The 19,326-nt window shown below is 39.6% G+C and overlaps 1 protein-coding gene across 1 annotated transcript in view; it reads right to left on the reverse strand.

The window, feature by feature from the left end:
* The window catches only part of MAN2A1 (mannosidase alpha class 2A member 1), a 130,997-nt gene that overhangs the window by 28,723 nt on the left and 82,948 nt on the right, over positions 1-19,326 (reverse strand). Inside the window, exons 11-13 of the mRNA XM_063453637.1 lie at positions 14,829-15,014; positions 4,986-5,100; positions 1,716-1,783 (exon numbers count right to left, since the gene is read on the reverse strand). Of these exons, the coding sequence (XP_063309707.1) occupies positions 1,716-1,783; positions 4,986-5,100; positions 14,829-15,014 (369 nt within the window). The remainder of the gene's footprint in view (positions 1-1,715; positions 1,784-4,985; positions 5,101-14,828; positions 15,015-19,326) is intronic.

Raw genomic sequence — 19,326 nt, forward strand, 5'->3', positions numbered from 1 at the left:
GCTATTTAAGCCGCTTGTTAGTACTCTACGGTATCATATTTTACAAACAGATTTGCTGAACTTGGCATCATGTAGAACATTCTCTAATTTTAAGCATTTTTACAGGGCAAACAACGGGTGAGAAATTCTCAATGTGGGACGAAATGAGAAATGAGCGATTTACAAGGAGACACAGGAAGGAAGAGAGGGAAATTCAGTTTCGAGACAGCCAGAGTGCACAAGGTGTCTAAAGTGTGGATGTGCAATTTGCTTTCTTTTGTCCTGCGTAAGTAAATTTTAAGCAGTTTATTCTGTTGCACATGTCATCTCCTTATTGCTTGTTCCCTTATATAACATCTATGAAGGTCTATGAGTTACTTTCAGGAAAGTGCCTGGTTGATCTTTTCATGCCTAAAGCCACTATGGTTGAGGCATGCACATGGTAGCCTGAAATGGGTCCAAGGGATCTTAAAAAAATAAAATAAAAAATTAAAGGAACACTGAAGTCACCTAGACCACTTCATCACTTCAGAACTGAGTGAGAATCAATGGCTTGGAGTACATCGTGGGTGATGTCAGCTTGGATGCTCACATCACCGGAGGAGAAGCGGGCAAATACAGCAGAGTAGTCTCAGCGATGAAAATCCTTTAATGAAGGCTTTATTATAGTTAATTTTTTCAACTTAAAGGGTGGTGGAGCAAACTAAATTCTTTTTTTCCGGGCTGTAGGTTCCCTTTAACTGATATTAATTACAATTGTAGAAACTATTTGAGATGTATCAGTTTAAGTATGTGTTGCTAATCCATATTTTGTGGTGATTGTGCTCATTTTGGTATGGTTTATACATGACCGGTCAGATATTGTTTTTAGCAATGTTTTGTAATATAAGCTCAAAGCTTTGTTTTTTGTATGGATACAGTATTTTAACAGACCAGTTCAGATTGATATTATATACAGCATTCCCCATGTTTTGCAAGGGTTACTTTAAACTGCTATTTGTATGTGTTTAGGAGAGAAGCAAACAGGCGCTTTGTGATTGTATGTCAAGCAGTGTAGCAGGATGAAGTAGACTGAAACCTTTGATTAATCTATGCTTTTTACATAGGATATTATGTGATATGATCATTAGGGTGTAGTTCTGATGAATTTTAGGATAAATCTTATTTGAAAGATTTTGGCAGTGTTGTGCTCATTTACAGATCCCTATACGGTTGTTTTTAATTCACTATCAGTGCTGTTGGTCCAATATGTATTGAGGTTTATTAGCCGCATTAGTTTTCCATAGTACATTCTTTAAATTTTTTTTGTTTTTGAGGTTCTTTCGGGATTCAGTCACCTTTTTATTCAGTAAAATATAATTTTCTTACAAGATGTTGACCGACCGTTAATCTCTGTGGCACACTGCAATCAGCGAGCAAATAGTTAACAGACAGAGCAAGGGTTTAACCATGACGCTGCTGGTGAGCCAACATATTAATTTTTATTTTATTTTAAAAGCCTTTTTTTTTTTTTTAAAGGTTGTGTTTGGGAGCACAAAGCAAGTGTGGAAGAGCACACTCTTGAAGTGGTTTAGGCTGTTCCTTTAAAGGGCCGCTATAGCTACATTTCACATTTGTTAACCTGGGAAAAACAATTTACTTATTGAGAAAAGAAAAAAAAAGTTTAAATCTTAATGAATAATGCAAAAAAACCCTCATAAAAGTGTACATGTCAAACTGCGCAATCAGAATCTTACCTTGGAATCCTATTGATTTTTAGGACTGTCTTCTGGGGCAATGCATCTTGGGACGGTTGCACATCATCCTATAAAATATTTGTAATAAGATGCTAGTAATATACAGGGAGATACAAACTATTTTACCCTATTCCTACAGGCACAATTTTCACAATTTGCTGCAGAGAAACAAATGCATAAAAGGCAAATTTTTGTAATACAGATAGGAACATTTTTGTTTTTTAGCTCTTGACATAAAACTATAAATGATTACTGGTTTAAAGCTGATGATAATGGTTTAAAGCTGCACCAGCAGAAAGTAACCATTACAGTTAAATTACTACTGAATCACTGTTCTAACAGTTTTTTACTGAGCTGTGAGACACCTGGTCCTGAGTGGCGGGTTTGGTACCCACTTCTAGACTTTGGGGTTTAACCATTCATTAATGGTTTAACTCTTTAAGGTAAGATGGCACCCTGGACCTCCTCACACCAGTACACCTTCATTTATATGAAGTTGTTACAGTGCACAAATTGGTCCTTTAAATGCACCAAGATTGTGCACTCCACTGCCGTGCGGATCAAGTTTTTTTGGTATCCCATTACCTCATGGCCACAAAAACTGGTCTCGGCAAAGAATGACACCCGCCTGAAAGAACACCACTGTCTGCTTGAGATAATAAATCTGTCCAAACCCATTTAAATTTAAAGCCAGTATAGCCGAATTGAAAACATGAAGGAACCAGTAAACATATAAAGGAACCACAGCTTGCATTATGATGAATGAGAACCAGTCAATCAATTAAATAAGCACAGATCTCTGAATGTTTCCCCATGCTGTGCAGGTTATAAGGATAGAGGTTACATGGAGACATAATGTCACACTCCACTCCTTAAAAGGAAAACTACATCACCACTGCAGAGTGCTGTGTGATAGATGTGCTCTGGATAACAACCAGCAAACAATTTGCAGTATGCAATGAATAATGTGTGTTATTTGATTTAAAGAGACACTATAGGCAACAAGACAACGTCATCTCCCGCGAAGTGGCGCAATATCCCTGCTCCCTTAACAGTTTAAAAGAAACTGCAATTTTGACATTGCATGGTTAAGACTGCCTCTAGTGTGTCTACTAGACAGCCACTAGAAGCACTTCCTGACGTTTCTCCATGTTTGACTTCGCTTTGCATGAGAACATCCAGCGTGTTGAAAACCCCCATAGAAAAGCATTGATTCAACGCTTTCCTATGGGGAAGATCGCAAGCCAAGCATGCGCATTAAGACGCAGGGTTGCACCGACGTTGACGGAGAAGGAGCTCATCCCGCACTGATGGACATCAGCGCAGGAATTAGGTGAGTGTTTAAAGGGTTTTTCAACCCTTTACAATGGCTGGGTGCAGGGGATACATAGTGTTAGGATTACAGAGTCACAGATTTGTTCCTTTAATAGTTATTTTATGTAGTGCCCTAAATTATGTATAAAGAGCATTCATATAGTTACATACTATAAAAAATTCAGGAAGATTATGAGACGAGAATACACACGGAGCTCAAGGCAACGGCATACAGAACCGCAGCTAAAGAGTGGTGGGAAGTATTCATTATTGAAGAGGCAGGGGAAGAGCAGGAGGGAAATCTGGTATCACAGGTAAATTAAGAACACGCCTCGCAGGGGATGCGGAGGTAGCACTCACCAACTTTAATACACACATAAACATATGACCCCTGGGGAGGGATAGGAAAGAGAGAACACCCACATTGTACATGGTTGTGCCATATGGGCACTGCATGCAGTCACCGAACTCCACACAGAAAAGCCTATATGCCATGCATGTACGGCTCTTCGAACCAGAGCAGTGCGCACAAAGGTAGCGCGGAGGTGGCTTGATGGGCCACTCAACGATGAGGGCATTAACCAAAAAGGACACCATGGTTACTGTATGTACCAATTGTTAACCCCTCCTTCTTTTTCCTTTCTGTACCCTGTACCCTACAACCCCTCTGCAAGATGATAAACAACGCGCATGTGGAAGTATGCCATCTATTGATAATATACCAGTGTCAAGGATATATAAGGCTCATCTTGTATTATGTTAATGCAAACACGGTAGTGTATAGTTCTGTCTAATGTCTCTACAACGTATGGCACCTGGTGAATTGCATATATCAAATGTGTTACTGAACATTTTAGGTCACTTGCACCCCCTCCCCCACCCCCTCTTTACTTCTGTACTCCACTGTTTGACTATGATTTAAGACAAAATAAAAATTGTCAAAAATAAATAAATAAAATAAATACAGTTAGTAGCACAACCCTCAGAGAACACAACTTGACAAACATAAACCTGCACTGCCAAGTTCTTTTGTCACAATCTACATGGTGAGTGGAGCAAAGCGCAATATTTATTTGAAACACGAGATAGAAATTTACAGGAAGGAACATGTGTTCCTGACACTATAGTGCTGGTGTGGCAGTTTAGGTCACCAGCTCCCGTCTGTACAGTGAAAAGGTAATTTGACTCACCATTTTCCCCATGCCACACTGGTCAAGCATTTATGATCGCATTTATGATCACAGCCAAACCAATGCTTTTCCACAGAAAAAGCATTGGGTGGCTACTGCGCATACTCAGCAAAAATCACGCTTCACCAACCAGCATCTTGTCATAGAGATGTATTGAATCAATGCATCTCCATGGTGAGCATCAGCACCTCCACGCAGTGCTGTGAAACGCAGAATGGCAGTGCTGCAAAACGCTGAGTGGCAGTGCTGCACATTATGCAACACTGACCGGGGAATCACCTCTAGTGGCCGTGTGAGTGACTGCCACAAGAGGTGTTACTGGGCAGTAATGCAAACACTGCCTTTTCAGAGGCAGTTAATGTAAACATTAAAAAGCCTGCAGGGACATTAAGCTGTAGTGGTTCTGGTAACTTTAAATTAGAAATTAGCGCAGTCTTCTAAACTGCTTTTCAAATACATAAAATGTTAAATAAAATTTGCCTGTGATTTGTTCATCCTCTGAATATATTATGTCAGGTTTAGAAAAAGCACAGGAAAACAAATAGCTTTTTTTCCTATGTACAGAAGGTGGAAAACTATATACGTTAAACACTATGGTTTTTTTCCCCCCCAATTTTTGGAACCTAGGTAATCTCACAAAGAAATCAGAATATCAGCGATGATATTAATGAGAATAACCATCATATAAAGTATCTGCAGATAGTGAAGTGTTTAGCAGTCAGTCTGCTCCTATTGTCAAGCAAATTAAAGAAAACACATGACCTACCATACTGAAGAAGGGAGCGGATGGATTGTAGTTGTAGCTTTCTTTATCCTTAAGAATAACAACATGAGCTGTATCAATTATTACCCTCTTCAAGTTCATTAGAGAATGAAACAGTCTGTAGAATAAAGAATAAATAATTAATTTTGCACATAATGTATTAGTATATTAGTTGGTAAACACACAACATATTGGCTTTTGACTCCTTAGCATGTGCCTGGATGACAGGAGTTCTAGAATGTGCATATAGTAAGTTAGATACAGGGTTTTGTTATTTGGGCAGCCTGGATCAACTGCGAGCACCTCTCCCAATGCTCCCAGTCTAACACTGCCATCTATGGTTTGATGGATCATGGGCAGGGAAGTTTCTACTTTATCTGTGTGGCAGGTAAGGGGTTAGGCCTAAGGTGCAAGGAGAGTCCAGGTTTTGTCGAATTAAAATTTGTACAGAACAGAAAGAATCTGCATCATAACGTGACAATCAACTAAAATGGTTATAATGCATAGGATGATCAAACACAAACTTTCACCAGAACAATATAAAGGAACACGAAATTACCACATCATGTACTTCCAGCAAACCTAAGAGACAGACACAGCATTTTAACTGGGTTAACTGAAGAGAGAGGAGAGAGAGGAGAGAGAGAAGAGAGAGGAGAGAGAGAAGAGAGAGAAGAGAGAGGAGAGAGAGAAGAGAGAGGAGAGAGGAGAGAGAGGAGAGAGGAGAGAGAGGAGAGAGAGGAGAGAGAGGAGAGAGAGGAGAGAGAGGAGAGAGAGGAGAGAGAGGAGAGAGAGGAGAGAGAGGAGAGAGAGGAGAGAGAGGAGAGAGAGGAGAGAGAGGAGAGAGAGGAGAGAGAGGAGAGAGAGAGTAAGTGTTTTTAATTGTATTTTAAAGTGCTATTAATAAATGGAATTATATTATGCTAGGTTTGCTTTTTATATATTTTTTTTCAATGTGTATTTTATTGTAGTTTGCACGCACAAATTACAACTGTTCGCAATATGAGATAAATAAGAGAATAAAACATTAGTCACAGGGTCCAGGATGGCACTACATACATTAGGTCACCTAAGAGTTCCGTATGAAAACATGTGTTACATGAAAGACCTGTGTTATGGGCTCTTTTCTACTCCTGACTATTAATATAACCCTCTGCTAGGTGGGAGTATATGAAGATATATAATGAAAATAACTGAGGAACATAAAGCAAAACAGAGAAGGGGCAATACCACAGAGAAGAATTCCTAAACAGAGTTTCTTACAAACTTGTGTGGTCTATGGGTCGTTAGGTGGGGGTGGGTGGCAAACCCTCCTGTTGTTTCTTTAGTATAGGGTTCCCTGGGCTATCCATTAAATATGGCTACCAGTGTCTTAGGAATATTGTAGGTCAGCGCTTTGCGCTGATCTCGGCCGTATGGGCCCGGTATGGGACAGTGGGTGACAGGTGTAGACGCTGGAGAAAGGTTGCCTGGTCTCCAGAGGGGACTAATGTGAGTATGTCATCTCCCTTCTTTATTACTAGGGAACCCTCTATCCCCCACCTATATTTAATTCCGGCTTCTCGCACCCGTCTTGCAATAGGTGCTAGCTACGTCCTCGCCGCCAGCACATTAAATGGGAGGTCTCCGTAGATAGCAACGGTACATTCCTCTAAGTGGATATCGCCTAGCTCTCTAGAGCGGGACATTATGGCAGATCGAGCCGCGATGTCCTTAGACACTGCTATGATGTCTCTTGGTGCATCCGCGGGTGCAGATGCGGCTTTGCGAATCCAGAACGCTGAAGTGATCATCCCAGGGTCTGCAACTCTCTTAGCGCCCATGGAGGTCAGCAGTCTCTGGAGAAAGGGTAATAGGGCATCTCCCGCAATTTGCTCCGGCACCCCTCTAAGGCGGATATTCTTCCTCCTGTGCCGGGATTCCAGCGCTGTCACAGTCCTGGGTAGCCTCTGGACTTGTTGAGCGAGGTCCCGGGTGTCATCTTGGGTAGTGTGCAGCTGTTGTTTCCTTGCTTCTTCCCTGGACTCCACCTCTATAATCCTTTGACACAGGGACCCCAGCTCTGCTTGAGTTGCGCGCAGGTCTGCTTTCCATACCTGTCTCATTTCCAGCAAGAGGTCCTTAATATCCCGTTTTGTTGCTGGCGACGAGTCTTCATCAGATTTAGACTCATTGTAGGGGCCAGGTGTCAGAGGAGAGGTGGGAAGCTCCTCCTCACTCAGCTCTGCCGTGCCATCTTAGGAAGAATTTGTGGGGTAGGCAAATGACTGATATCAGGCAGTTTTGGTACTTTAGGGATGTGGAATTTTCTATTTTTTCACCCCATAATGTCGGCTGTGTACGGGGGGGTTGAGGTATGAGGCTTCTGGGGGCATTTTAATTTCAGTTGTCTGCGGTTTTCCAGTTTCTTTTGCGGGGCTCCTCACAAGCACGTCTTTCTAGTTGCCTTGGTAAGGTGTTTTTAGGAAAGAAAACAAAACGGAAAAAAAAAAACGGAAAAAAAAAACCACCTTAGACACAGCTGGGTAATCCCTAAATCCTGGACTGGTAGGGGAGGGGGATGGGAGGACAGGTTTGGGAACCACTGGTTTAAATGGTGCTGAAAGGATCTGCAATAAATATTCATGCTAATCGCCAACACCATATTAGTTTTTTTAGAAATTGGTTGTGTTTATATTCATAGGAATTTTACCAATTAAGTCAATTTTTGTTCAGAATCATGTTGAACACAAAACAAACACTTGCCATTACTTTACAATGAAACCCAGAGATACAAAAATGTCAAACAAGTAACTTTGTAACACTACCAACACACATCTCAGAATGCAACTGTGTCAAGTCAGTCCTTAATTTGTGTAGAAAATGAATCCTTCACATGTTTTTGTAATCCTTATTATTTATTCTTTAATTAGTGGACGTAGGTTGTTATTTTTATAAATACCACATGTCAGTAAATATTGTTTATCAATCACACAATAGAGAAAATTATTGTGATAAGCATATTCTAGAATATTTATATTACAATGTAATAATACAATGCGTGCTATCTGGGCTATATGCTTGATAAACCTATCGTTTTTACAAGCCTTAACAATATGGCAGTTCTTTCAAAACAGACAATGAAGACACTAAAAAATGTGTCTTAAGTAGAACCTCTTCAGTGACTGCTCTCAGAGTGCATCTATATTACAGGTAAACTCATTTACATTAACAGATATAGAGCTAGCGTAGAATTACTGTGCAATGTGCTTCAGAGCTCGAAAATTGTAGACCAAAGTAATGGAGCAAAATAAGTAATGTTTTATATACCTGCTCGCAAGAAATAACATCTTTATTAATTTTGCAAAGCAGTAATAGCCATAGGGTTATTCAGCAAGGCAATCTGAAACTTTCAGCTAATGAACAATGCCCAAATTTGAACAAAATTATAACTTGGGAACTTCTGCTTTTGTGATATTATGTTAAAAAACAAATACCAGCATGTATTCCTAGCATGGCAGTGTACCCCATCCTATGAAGGTCTACCCCCATCCGCCCTATCATGCTAGTACTGCTGCCACTTCACCTTTCTGATCAAGATTGTGAAGACTAAGGATATCAGCCAATCCAGTGTTTTCCAGTAGGGAAGCGTTGGAAAGTTAGTGCGCATGGGAGGTAAATGCAATCAGATACACTCTATGAGAGCCTTTTGATCTATTTTAACTCTGTTATAGATGCGGAAGTGCCTCTTGTAGCGGTCAAGAAGAAAACCACTAGAGGCATGTTAACCCTGCAATGAAAAATGTGCCGTTCTTGTAAATATGGCAATATTTTTAAATGTAGTGTTAAAAAAACAAGTCCCTTTAAATAAATGTCACATTCTCATACACCTGAAAAATACTACTTAACTTACCTGTAACCCAGCAGTATCACATCAAACCTCTCTGCAGCCAAAGAGGTCATCAGTTCTTCTGAAAAACACTGGGGATATAGGACACATGCAAACAAATCACCACACTCCGCCAGTCCAATGCTTTTCAGAGAGAAGCGAAGGGGAAGCACCCCTATCAGTGGTCAGCCACTAAAGTCATGATTTAGGAAAACTTTAAAGTTTGTAATTTCCAAGAAACAACATTGCCAAAGAAAAAATGTGCAGTATCTATGAACCAAAATCACTTCAACAAGTTGAAGTGGCTTGGGGGCTTAGAGTGACCCTTTAACTAGCTAAGTTCCTCAGTCCGGCAGAGGTCTGTGTTTGTGTTTAACATTTATATTTATTAGAAAAAGAGGAGAGATGTTGCATTTTAGTAAATCGCCCAGTGTGTAGGTTTATTTGATCTCCATAGTAATTGAATTTCATATCCACATGGTTTCTGACAATCAATTTTCATGCAAAATCTGTGTATTTGAGTAGACTGCGGAATATTCATCTGAGTGGTAAACATCTGATCAAACACTGGGCACAAGGCCCATACTATCTATATAGGCCAAAACATAATTTTCCTGGGAATACAATCATTTCATAGTGTATGCAACATACAGAAAAATGTCCAATATTGATTGCTGATTCAATCAATTCTAATGCCATAATATTCCACAAATTAAGATTTTACACATTATGTAATAAATTGTATTAGATGATTTGTGTTTACTGCTGATTGAGAAAATATGTGGAAACAAAATCCTTTTGTTAAATCATTGTTCATATCTGATGTATTTAGAGGTTGTGTTCCCTGCTGACACATTGACACGAGAAATGTATAATCTTTGCAAGAGAATGCTCTTGTGCTAATTGTTAGAGAATCATGTAACTGCTTCTCTGTGTTTGTTACATAAAGACAAACCTATTACAGGAAGTCTAATAGACAAACAACAAAAAGTTTTTTTTAAAAAGCATTCATATTATAATTCTATTTTCTCACTTTGTGCACATTAGGTGTTGATAAAGAGGACCCCCATGTACGTTTAGTGCCCAATCCTGGTTTGTAAGATAATACTATACTAAATACTTTCCATGGTTTACACAGATTTGTATCACTGGCTTAAAACAAAAAATAAAATAGAATCCTGAGATAGAAATAGAAATCCTTATCGATATCCATACCTATATTTATATATCTGTCAGTCTGTGTATAATTAATATAAAGGGGAAGTGCCTTAGAAGCTACTCTGCTGTATGAAATTGGATTCCTGGTAATACATTCTATACAAGTATATAAGTAATCATACGATTTTAATGGAGCAATTAAAGTGAAGGACACGATAAGTTCTGAAAAGGCATGCTGCTTGAGATCTATATTTGCTGTAGACTGCTCAGAGAACAGAATATCAGAAAAAGATCTGGAAAAAACTTTAAAAATAGCACTGGAATTTTGCCTTCTGATATTTCAGAACAATAAGAACTATATTCAAATGAATAATGCCAAGAGTGACAGATCCTGTGTACAGTACCAAACACTTCATATGGGCACAAATCAACCATCTGCCCTTTAGGCAAGACATAAAGAATTGCAGGTTAAACACATGGGCTAAACTTGCCTGCTAAGTTTTTTCCCCTTATCTCAGAGGAATCTCTTTCTGGGCTGCAGCAAAAAAACACTAAATATCTTACATGAATCAGAGCTTCCAAAAGTTAAGACATAGGTCGTACTATGTCTCATAAATACAGTCGTACTATATCAATGACTTTCTTAGTTGTGATACTTATCAAATAGCTTTCTGTGAGATGGTCTATAAAAGTGATGTTTCATAAGGTAAATAAGAGATTTTACCTGGATTTTAGAAACTAATACATAATAAAACGAGGCATTAAATACAATGCATTAATTTAAAACCCTTTCAGTCACGAACATTAAAAAAGACTTAAAAAGTTTTAGTACATTAGTACAAAGTTTCACTATTGTGTTTTGTAACTTGTTTTAGTATGTAAAATTGAATCAGTGTATTGTAGGTATATATATATTTATTTATGCAATGTGTATGTGACAAGTATATAGTGAAATAACCATTTGTACTATATGAAAAGGTTTTATTGAGTCCTATTGTGAGTAGAAATTTGATACATTGACTTAATCACATTATAATAAAAGACTGCGTCGGCAAGTAAGAGTAATTTTTGAAAGTAAAAAGGACATAAGTAAAGAATCACTCTCCTTTGTATATATCTCTATATGAAGGATATATCTCTATACAAAGCTATTTTTACTACAGAATAGCCGAGTGCAACTGCCCAATTACCAAATTAATATTACTGGAAAAACATTCTAAAAACGAGCCTGAAAATCATAACTCTGATTATAGAACCTAAAGGGTTAGAATTCTGGAAATAGAGGGAAACAAAACATTTTTGTTCTAATATTATATAGAGAGCAATATACTTGATTAAACATGGATCTGTAATAATGTATATAAGCTGTGCCAAAGGTAATGAATTATTGCCTAGAGACCTTGCCAATGTCAAGTGCCATCATACTGACAAAACTGGAAGTATATTAGAAGAGAACGCAAACAGTGGCAGGTAGTGATGTTTTCATGGTTGGGTTAATTTACAAGAGCAGAGACTGTTAAACTCTGTGGGTAGGCAGAACAAAGCTGCCCTGCAATATACACTATTTAATCTGTACATTCCAGTAACTTCATTGAACATTTTATGTGTAAGTGGCCATTTAGATCTCTTTTTGAAGATTTCAACAAGCCAGAATAATCTAATTGACCATATTTAATACTTAGCATATGTGGCGAAACCAGCCTCGCCACTGTCCACTGGAGGAGCCTGGTTGCTCGCCTGCTCCCTTTAGACTATGGCCCGGCAGTTAAAACCTTTTATTTTCCCTGCAGAAACGCGTATTCGTGCCTTTCTGCAGACTGTTAAAGCCATGCTACCCCAGATAGCTATGACATGGAGCCCAGTCGTATACTGAAAGACTGTATGAAAGACTTTGGCTCCATGGCGATTGAACTGTATGTATGTGATCTGAGCGCCATCCGGTAATAATGTGCGCTCAGATCTAAGCTATCTGGGGATAGGTAGAATGTGTATGTTCTATGTGATAAATGTAACAGTATGTATTTTTATGTCTTTTATTGTCCTTTGTCTGCCATGTGGCTAATGGAGTTTTGCCTCTGTCCTTGGAGATAATTGGATTACTTCCCAATTACCTCCAGGACAGAGAGGAGGGATTGTGATGCATTGTGGGAGTGTTTAAATGTGTATGTCTGTGATTGGTCAATGTCCAATATGTTTCCCAGTTTCCCATCTGGTCCCCTAGGGGAGTGTCCACCAGGTGGGAGACCTGCACAAAAGCCGGGCAGTTAGCCCCAGTAAATCAGTTTCTGCTTGACCTCAAAATGAAGTGTTGTCTCGTTATTGGGGGAATTGGATTGTATGCTGATTGCCAGGAGTGTAAGCCGATTGTATGCTTTTCCTGTTCAGCTGTTTCCAGAATTTGTGTAGTTTGCAGTTCGGGAGATTGGTGCTTACAGTAGCTGCCGGTGCATCTGGAAAGGGGAATATCGCCTAAACGGTTTTTAACCTCTTCTGTGCAAAACGGTCCGTTACAGCCTATTTATATTGAAATTATCTAATTAAGGACAACAGTTGCCAAAAGGTAGGCCCCTGCTAAAAGGGACAATTCCCATTATTTTGTAAGTCTGCAAGAAAAAGACTTATTGCTGGAGCAACTGTGGATCTAGGATTCACCCAGATCAGTGCTATGTTATATTTTATTGATGTATAATTACATGATATTTAAATTGTGTGTAGTCAACCCCAAACATTTGATCCCAATTTTTAATATAATGTTATACATAAAGGCAAAGTCTACTGCCATTTGAGAATAAATAAGGGAAGATAAGGGCACTACTGAATAGTGGTCCAAATTTATGCAAACATCACTCTCAGCGTTTCTGGGAAGATTAGTTCTACATCTCCTTGTTCAAAGCCAGAAAAATGCATTTAAGCATGTTAGTATTTACTCAAAATCTTTGGCTTGAAAAGGTCAGTGCATACAAGTTGAACATGAAACAGGCTTGTTATATGCAAATGCTATTTGCCTCCATATTGAGACAAACAACTGGTTTCCACAGTAAATAAGAAACAAATAACTAAAATACGTACTATTTATAGGGCTCTCCTTACATATTTTAAGTCACACCCTATGCCAGCATGCAATGTCTTCTGTTGTATCAGCAGTTCTGTCTGCAGTCTCCTAAATGTTTAATTATTAATTTTATTTTCTACTTTTGTACAAGTTCTGATCAACACTAAACCTGAAATTTGTGCTACAAGACTGTTCAACCACAATTTACCCTTTCATATTACGTGCACCCACACTTCTTATATATCATTTTGTTCAGGAGAAAACAGGGCATTCACTTAACATCAAATATTTAGATATGAAACAATTTAATAAGAAATGTTTTTTTCTTTTTTTGAGTGGCATTTTAACGGTGAATGTCATAATACGGTTTAGCTTTTATTGCTATAAAATACACATTTGTGTTCAGTGAAGTCTCACGAGTAAAACACTACCCTGCATGTATATGTTTTATGGGGTTTTAGATAGTTACATAGTTAAAATTTCCCCTTTTCAGTCTTTAAACATTGAAATTTACCAGGTTGGTTATGCTGCCTTTGAGACGGTATGGTAGCCCTGAATGAGAACTACCCCATTATGGTATACAATTTGAAAAAGTAAACAACCCAGAATATTCAAAATGGGGTATATGTCCAGTCTTTTTTAGCAGCCACAAGCCCTGGCCAAAGTTAGCGTTCATATTTGTTGTTTTGCTTTTTTTTTTTTTTTTACACACAAAAACTGCACTTCGTCTGATAATATTATCGTCATAATACGTTCTATGGTTTTAAAACACCCATAGGTGTTCATTGAAGTCTCCCGAGTACAACAGTGTCCCCCATATACAGGTGTTCTGAGGTTTTGGAAAGCTACAGGGTTACATCAAAATCACATGATCCAGTAGGGCCAGACTTGCAGCAGACGGGTTGTCAGGCAGTTCCCCCGAAGCAGATCCCAGGGGTAGGCAAGTATCCTCTGGTTTTGGGGCTGAAAGTCTTTATGGCATTCTATGCCGCCACAACAGCTTTTAAGCCTATTAAAATGCAGACGGCATAGAACGCAGTAATAATCATTAAATAATTAACCTGCCATTAGTGGTTGTCAGTATGATAGCCACTACAAACATTTCCGTGGAGTAAAATTCCACAATTTTAATCAGATGGTCTCACAGAGTGCATGCACACTAGCCTCACAATGCTTCCTGTGGGAAAGCATCAGATTGGCTGAGTACATCGATCACTATTTCAGCCAAGGAGTCAGGACCAGTCTTGGAAAGAACAGCGTGACATGAGAAACAAAGTAAATTGGCTCTCAAGGTGTTACGTTTTGACCTTCAGCTAGGGTGAGAGACAGTTACCTAAATTGTGAGTACAACACGTTTGCAGAGTGGGGTCTCTCCTTTATTAAAGCTATAGTGTTAGGAATAAACATTTGTATTCCTAAGGATATAGTGTTCTTTTAGCAGGTCAAAGATCAAGTTTGCCCTGTAGCTGTTAAGTTAGATAATGATTAACAGCCTTGTATATTTGCCATAAGTGCTCTGGTTCATTTCATATATTAGTAATTCTACAGAATTCTATTGTTTTTATATTGCATTTACTTATGGTTTTAAAATGCGATTTTTGGCTATAATTAAAAAAAAGATCTCTGTATAAATATACACACACTGCTTCAATGTTAAACATTTAAATCGTAACTAGCCATTGGCAAGCAGAAATTCACCCCTGGTGAGTGTACCATGGTAGACATTTTACAATATTAGATAATAAAAGTGTGAAAGACTGAACCGTACCGTGTGCCGTAGTCAACAGCCACCCAGTCCTTTGCCGTACCAGTGATTGCATCATGGTGCTGGAATAGTCCCAGATTCCGTCTTGCCTCTGTCAGTAATTTATAATGCTCCACAGAAGGAAAGTTCTTCAGTTTGCTTGATTTCTGGGTCTGTGCAAGTGCTAAAGAGTAAAGAATCTCAGCTGATCTGTAATTAAAGCAGGATAACTAATTAACCATTATTTACTTAAATTCTACAAATTAGTAGTCATTTTATGAGATTAAAAAAAACAGGATATAAAAATATTTTGCGCACTCACAATGTAAATCCTAGATTGTCAATAAAAAAACTACACATAGGCATATGACAGTGTTAGAAATTAGAAGCCATTTATGTGAAAATACTACACACAGCTTAAAAACCCAAGGGATGGTTTAGGTTAGGCTATAGCCATGCTGTGATCAGGTAGGGACATGATTCTGTGGCTGGTTTGAGATGGTACAATAATGCAGAGGTTTGAAATTCCGCTTTTCCACATCAGCTCAGACCAGAAGCAGCACGGGTGCCCCATAGACAAAGGCAAGTGTCAAACTGTTTGTAAATTGTTTGATAGTTTACAGTTGGCTATGGTGCTTGGAATGTCCCTTACAATTAAATATCCATTTAGTCCAGCAAGGAAAAGCTGTACGAATATTTTGAATTCATTCATAACTATTGGCAGAAATAGTTTGCTATTTCACAATGTGTGTTTTAAATTTTGAGCGTGCTTTGACTTTGAGCTTTGGGTGATTCACTGTATAAAATGAGTACAAACACTAGTTAAGCAGCATCTAGTCTGCAGGCCCTAGGGCAGGCACAGGCAACCTTCGGCACTTAAGATGTTTTGGACTACACCTCCCATGATGCTTTGCCAGTATCATGGGTGTAAGAGCATTATGAGGGATGTAGTCCACAACATGTGGAGTAATGAAGGTTGCTTATCCCTGTCCTAGGGGGTCAGCAAGAAGCAGTATTCGATGGACAAAATTAAAATGTATGGTGTCTGCGTGGTCAAAAATATGTCCAAACCTTCTATAAGCAAGAAACAAGCAATATACTGAATTTGCAGGTTTAAAAAAAAAAGGAGAGAAATTATTATATTCTCATATACATATTATTATTATTATTATTATTATTGCCATTTATATAGCGCCAACAGATTCCGTAGCGCTTTACAATATTTTGAGAGGGGGGGATGTAACAATAAATAAGACAATTTCAAGAAAACTTACAGGAATAATAGGTTGAAGAGGACCCTGCTCAAATGAGCTTACAGTCTATAGGAGGTGGGGTATTAGAAACATTAGGATAGGAAATATCAAGTAGGAGTGAAGCAGAGCTGGAGGAGAGAGCAAAGCACTATCCCATAGGGACAGGTATGTAAGGGAGAGATTACTCTGGGAGGCCATACGCTTTCCTGAAGAGATGGGATTTAAGGCCCTTCTTAAATGATTGAAGACTAGGGGAGAGTCTGATGGCAGTAGGCAAGTTATTCCATAGGAGAGGAGCCGCCCGTGAGAAGTCCTGCAAGCGTGAGTTGGCCGTACGGGTGCGAGCAGCGGTCAGGAGGTGGTCGCGGGCAGAGCGGAGGGTACGAGGAGGGGCATACCTCTGGATCAGTGAAGAGATATAAGAGGGGCTGGAATTGTTCAGTGCTTTAAATGTATGGGTTAGCACTTTGAATTGACTCCTATAGGATACAGGGAGCCAATGTAAGGACTGGCAGAGGGGCGAGGTGTGAGAGGACCGACTGGATAGGAAAATCAGTCTAGCTGCAGCATTCATTACAGACTGTAGCGGGGCAGTACGGCTTTTGGGGAGACCAATCAGGAGAGGGTTACAGTAATCCATGCGGGAAATTACTAGAGCATGGACAAGCTCCTTGGTAGCATCTTGCGTAAGAAAGGGGCGGATGCGGGCTATGTTTTTGAGTTGGAACCTACAGGATTTGGCAACAAACTGGATGTGAGACTCAAAGGTGAGACCAGAGTCAAGTATGACGCCAAGACAGCGCGCTTGTAGGGATGGACTTATGTGGATATCACTGACTTGAAGGGAGAGTGAGAGAGGAGGATCAGTATTAGGAGGAGGAAAGACAAGGAGTTCAGTTTTAGAGAGGTTAAGTTTGAGAAAGCGTGACGACATCCAGTCAGAGATGGAAGAGAGGCAAGCAGTGACACGTTGCAGGACGGCCGGGGAGAGGTCCGGTGAGGAGAGGTATATCTGAGTGTCATCAGCGTACAGGTGGTAGTTGAATCCAAAAGAGGCAATAAGTTTTCCAAGAGAGGCAGTATAAAGAGAAAATAGAAGGGGACCAAGGACAGAGCCTTGGGGAACTCCAACCGAGACAGGGCGAGGGGAGGAGGTATCCTTGGAAAAGGAGACACTAAATGAGCGTTGAGAGAGATAGGAGGAAAACCAAGAGAGGACAGAGTCACAGAGACCGAGTGATTGAAGAGTTTGAAGGAGGAGAGAATGATCAACTGTGTCAAAGGCAGCAGAGAGGTCAAGGAGAATTAATATGGAGTAGTGACCTTTGGATTTAGCGGAGATTAGGTCATTAGTCACTTTGATAAGAGCGGTCTCAGTAGAGTGGAGAGGGCGGAAGCCAGACTGAAGAGGGTCAAGGAGAGAGTTGGAATTAAGGAAGTGAGACACACGGGTAAAGACAAGTCTTTCCAAAAGCTTTGATGAGTAAGGGAGCAGGGATATGGGACGATAGTTCGAGGGGGAGGACGGGTCAAGAGATGGTTTTTTCAGGATAGGTATTACAGTGGCATGTTTAAGGTCAGCAGGAACAGTGCCAGAAGAGAGAGAGCAGTTAAAGATGTGTGTTAGGATAGGCACAAGACAAGGGGAGAGAGATCTGATGAGGTGAGATGGGACATACAATTTTAGTTATATATATGCATATTTTTAAAAACATCTCGCGATAACAGAAAATATTTTCAACAACTCTACCAGAATGCAATAGAACATATGCAAATAGCAGACAATATTCAGTTTACCGATTTCATATCCCAGTTTCTGAAGGCTCCCTCTGCAATGACCTGCATTTTTATAGCATAGCTTTATATGCCAAACAGTTATCAGGTTATAATCTTATTGAACCAATGCCCGATCGTGAACTGCACAATTTTACCCTTTAAGACATATGGTGTCTTCTTTACGTCAGTGATGTAAATCAGACAGAATTAAGCTAAGCCTTATTAAACTTGTGGCGAGACGAAAAGATAAAAAAAAAAAAAAAAAGCTCTCTACTGATTTAAAAATACATCTTCAAATATAATGCACTAAAGTTATTATTATTATGTTATTTATATAGCGCCATCAAATTCCGCAGCGCTTTACAATGGGTGGATGAACAGACATGTAGTTGTAACCAGACAAGTTGGACACACAGGAACAGAGGGGTTGAGGGCCCTGCTCAATGAGCTTACATGCTAGAGGGAGTGGAGTAAAATGACACAAAAAGGTAAGGATAGTATTAGACTATTGACAGTTGCAGAAGAGGAATCAGTCAGGAGCTATTAACAGTTTAATTGATACGCTTTTATGAAGAAGTGGGTTTTTAACGGTTTTTTGAAGGAGTGGAGACTGGGTGAGCATCTAAAAGAGGAGGGAAGCGAGTTCCACAGGAACGATGCAGCCCTCGAGAAGTCTTGAAGTCGAGCATCAGAGGTGGGAGTACGGACAGAAGATAGACGTAAGTCTTCAGCAGATCGTAAGGGCCCAGACGGGACATACTTGTGTATAAGGGAGATCTACGTATCATAAGGCAAATTAAAAATGTTTAAAGGATCACTATAGGGTCAGGAACACAAACACGTATTCCTGACCTTATAGTGAAAACCCACCATTTAGGTGGCTTGCCCCCCCCCCCCCCCCCCCCTTAGTCCCCTAAGAATGGGTTAAACCTCCCCTCCCCCCTTTCAGCTCTGAATGGCCAGTCTGCAAGCACTGGCACCGTCCCCTTGGTGACATCATCAAAATTGCAGTTTTTTTGCCAATCCAATGCTTTCCAATGGGGAAAGCATTGGATTGGCTAAAATCGGCAGTGAGCGTGGCCAAACACAGTTTTGCCCATCAGCACCTTCTCATAGAGATGCATTGAATCAATGCATCTCTATGAGGAAAATACAGCGTCCCCATGCAGTGAACAGCAGGGCGGCCTTCTGTGCAGCCCTGAGCCAGGAAGCCCCTCCAGTGGCCATCTGAGGAGTGGCCACTTGGAAGTGTCCCTAGGAGCAATGTAAACACTGTTACAAAATCTGTGTTTACATGAAAATGCCTGAAGGGTGCTATTATACTCAGCAGAATAACTACATTAAGCTGTAGTTGTTCTGGTGACTATAGTGTATCTTTAATAAACAAATACAGACTTATACCTTGCACTTTTCAACCAATATGTTTGAAAATATACATACATATCTTCAAACACCGACACTGTTTAGATTGCAACCGAAACTTCACAGTTAAA

Source organism: Pelobates fuscus, chromosome 5 (assembly GCF_036172605.1).
Source record: "Pelobates fuscus isolate aPelFus1 chromosome 5, aPelFus1.pri, whole genome shotgun sequence".
NCBI classification, from domain to species: Eukaryota; Metazoa; Chordata; class Amphibia; order Anura; family Pelobatidae; genus Pelobates; species Pelobates fuscus.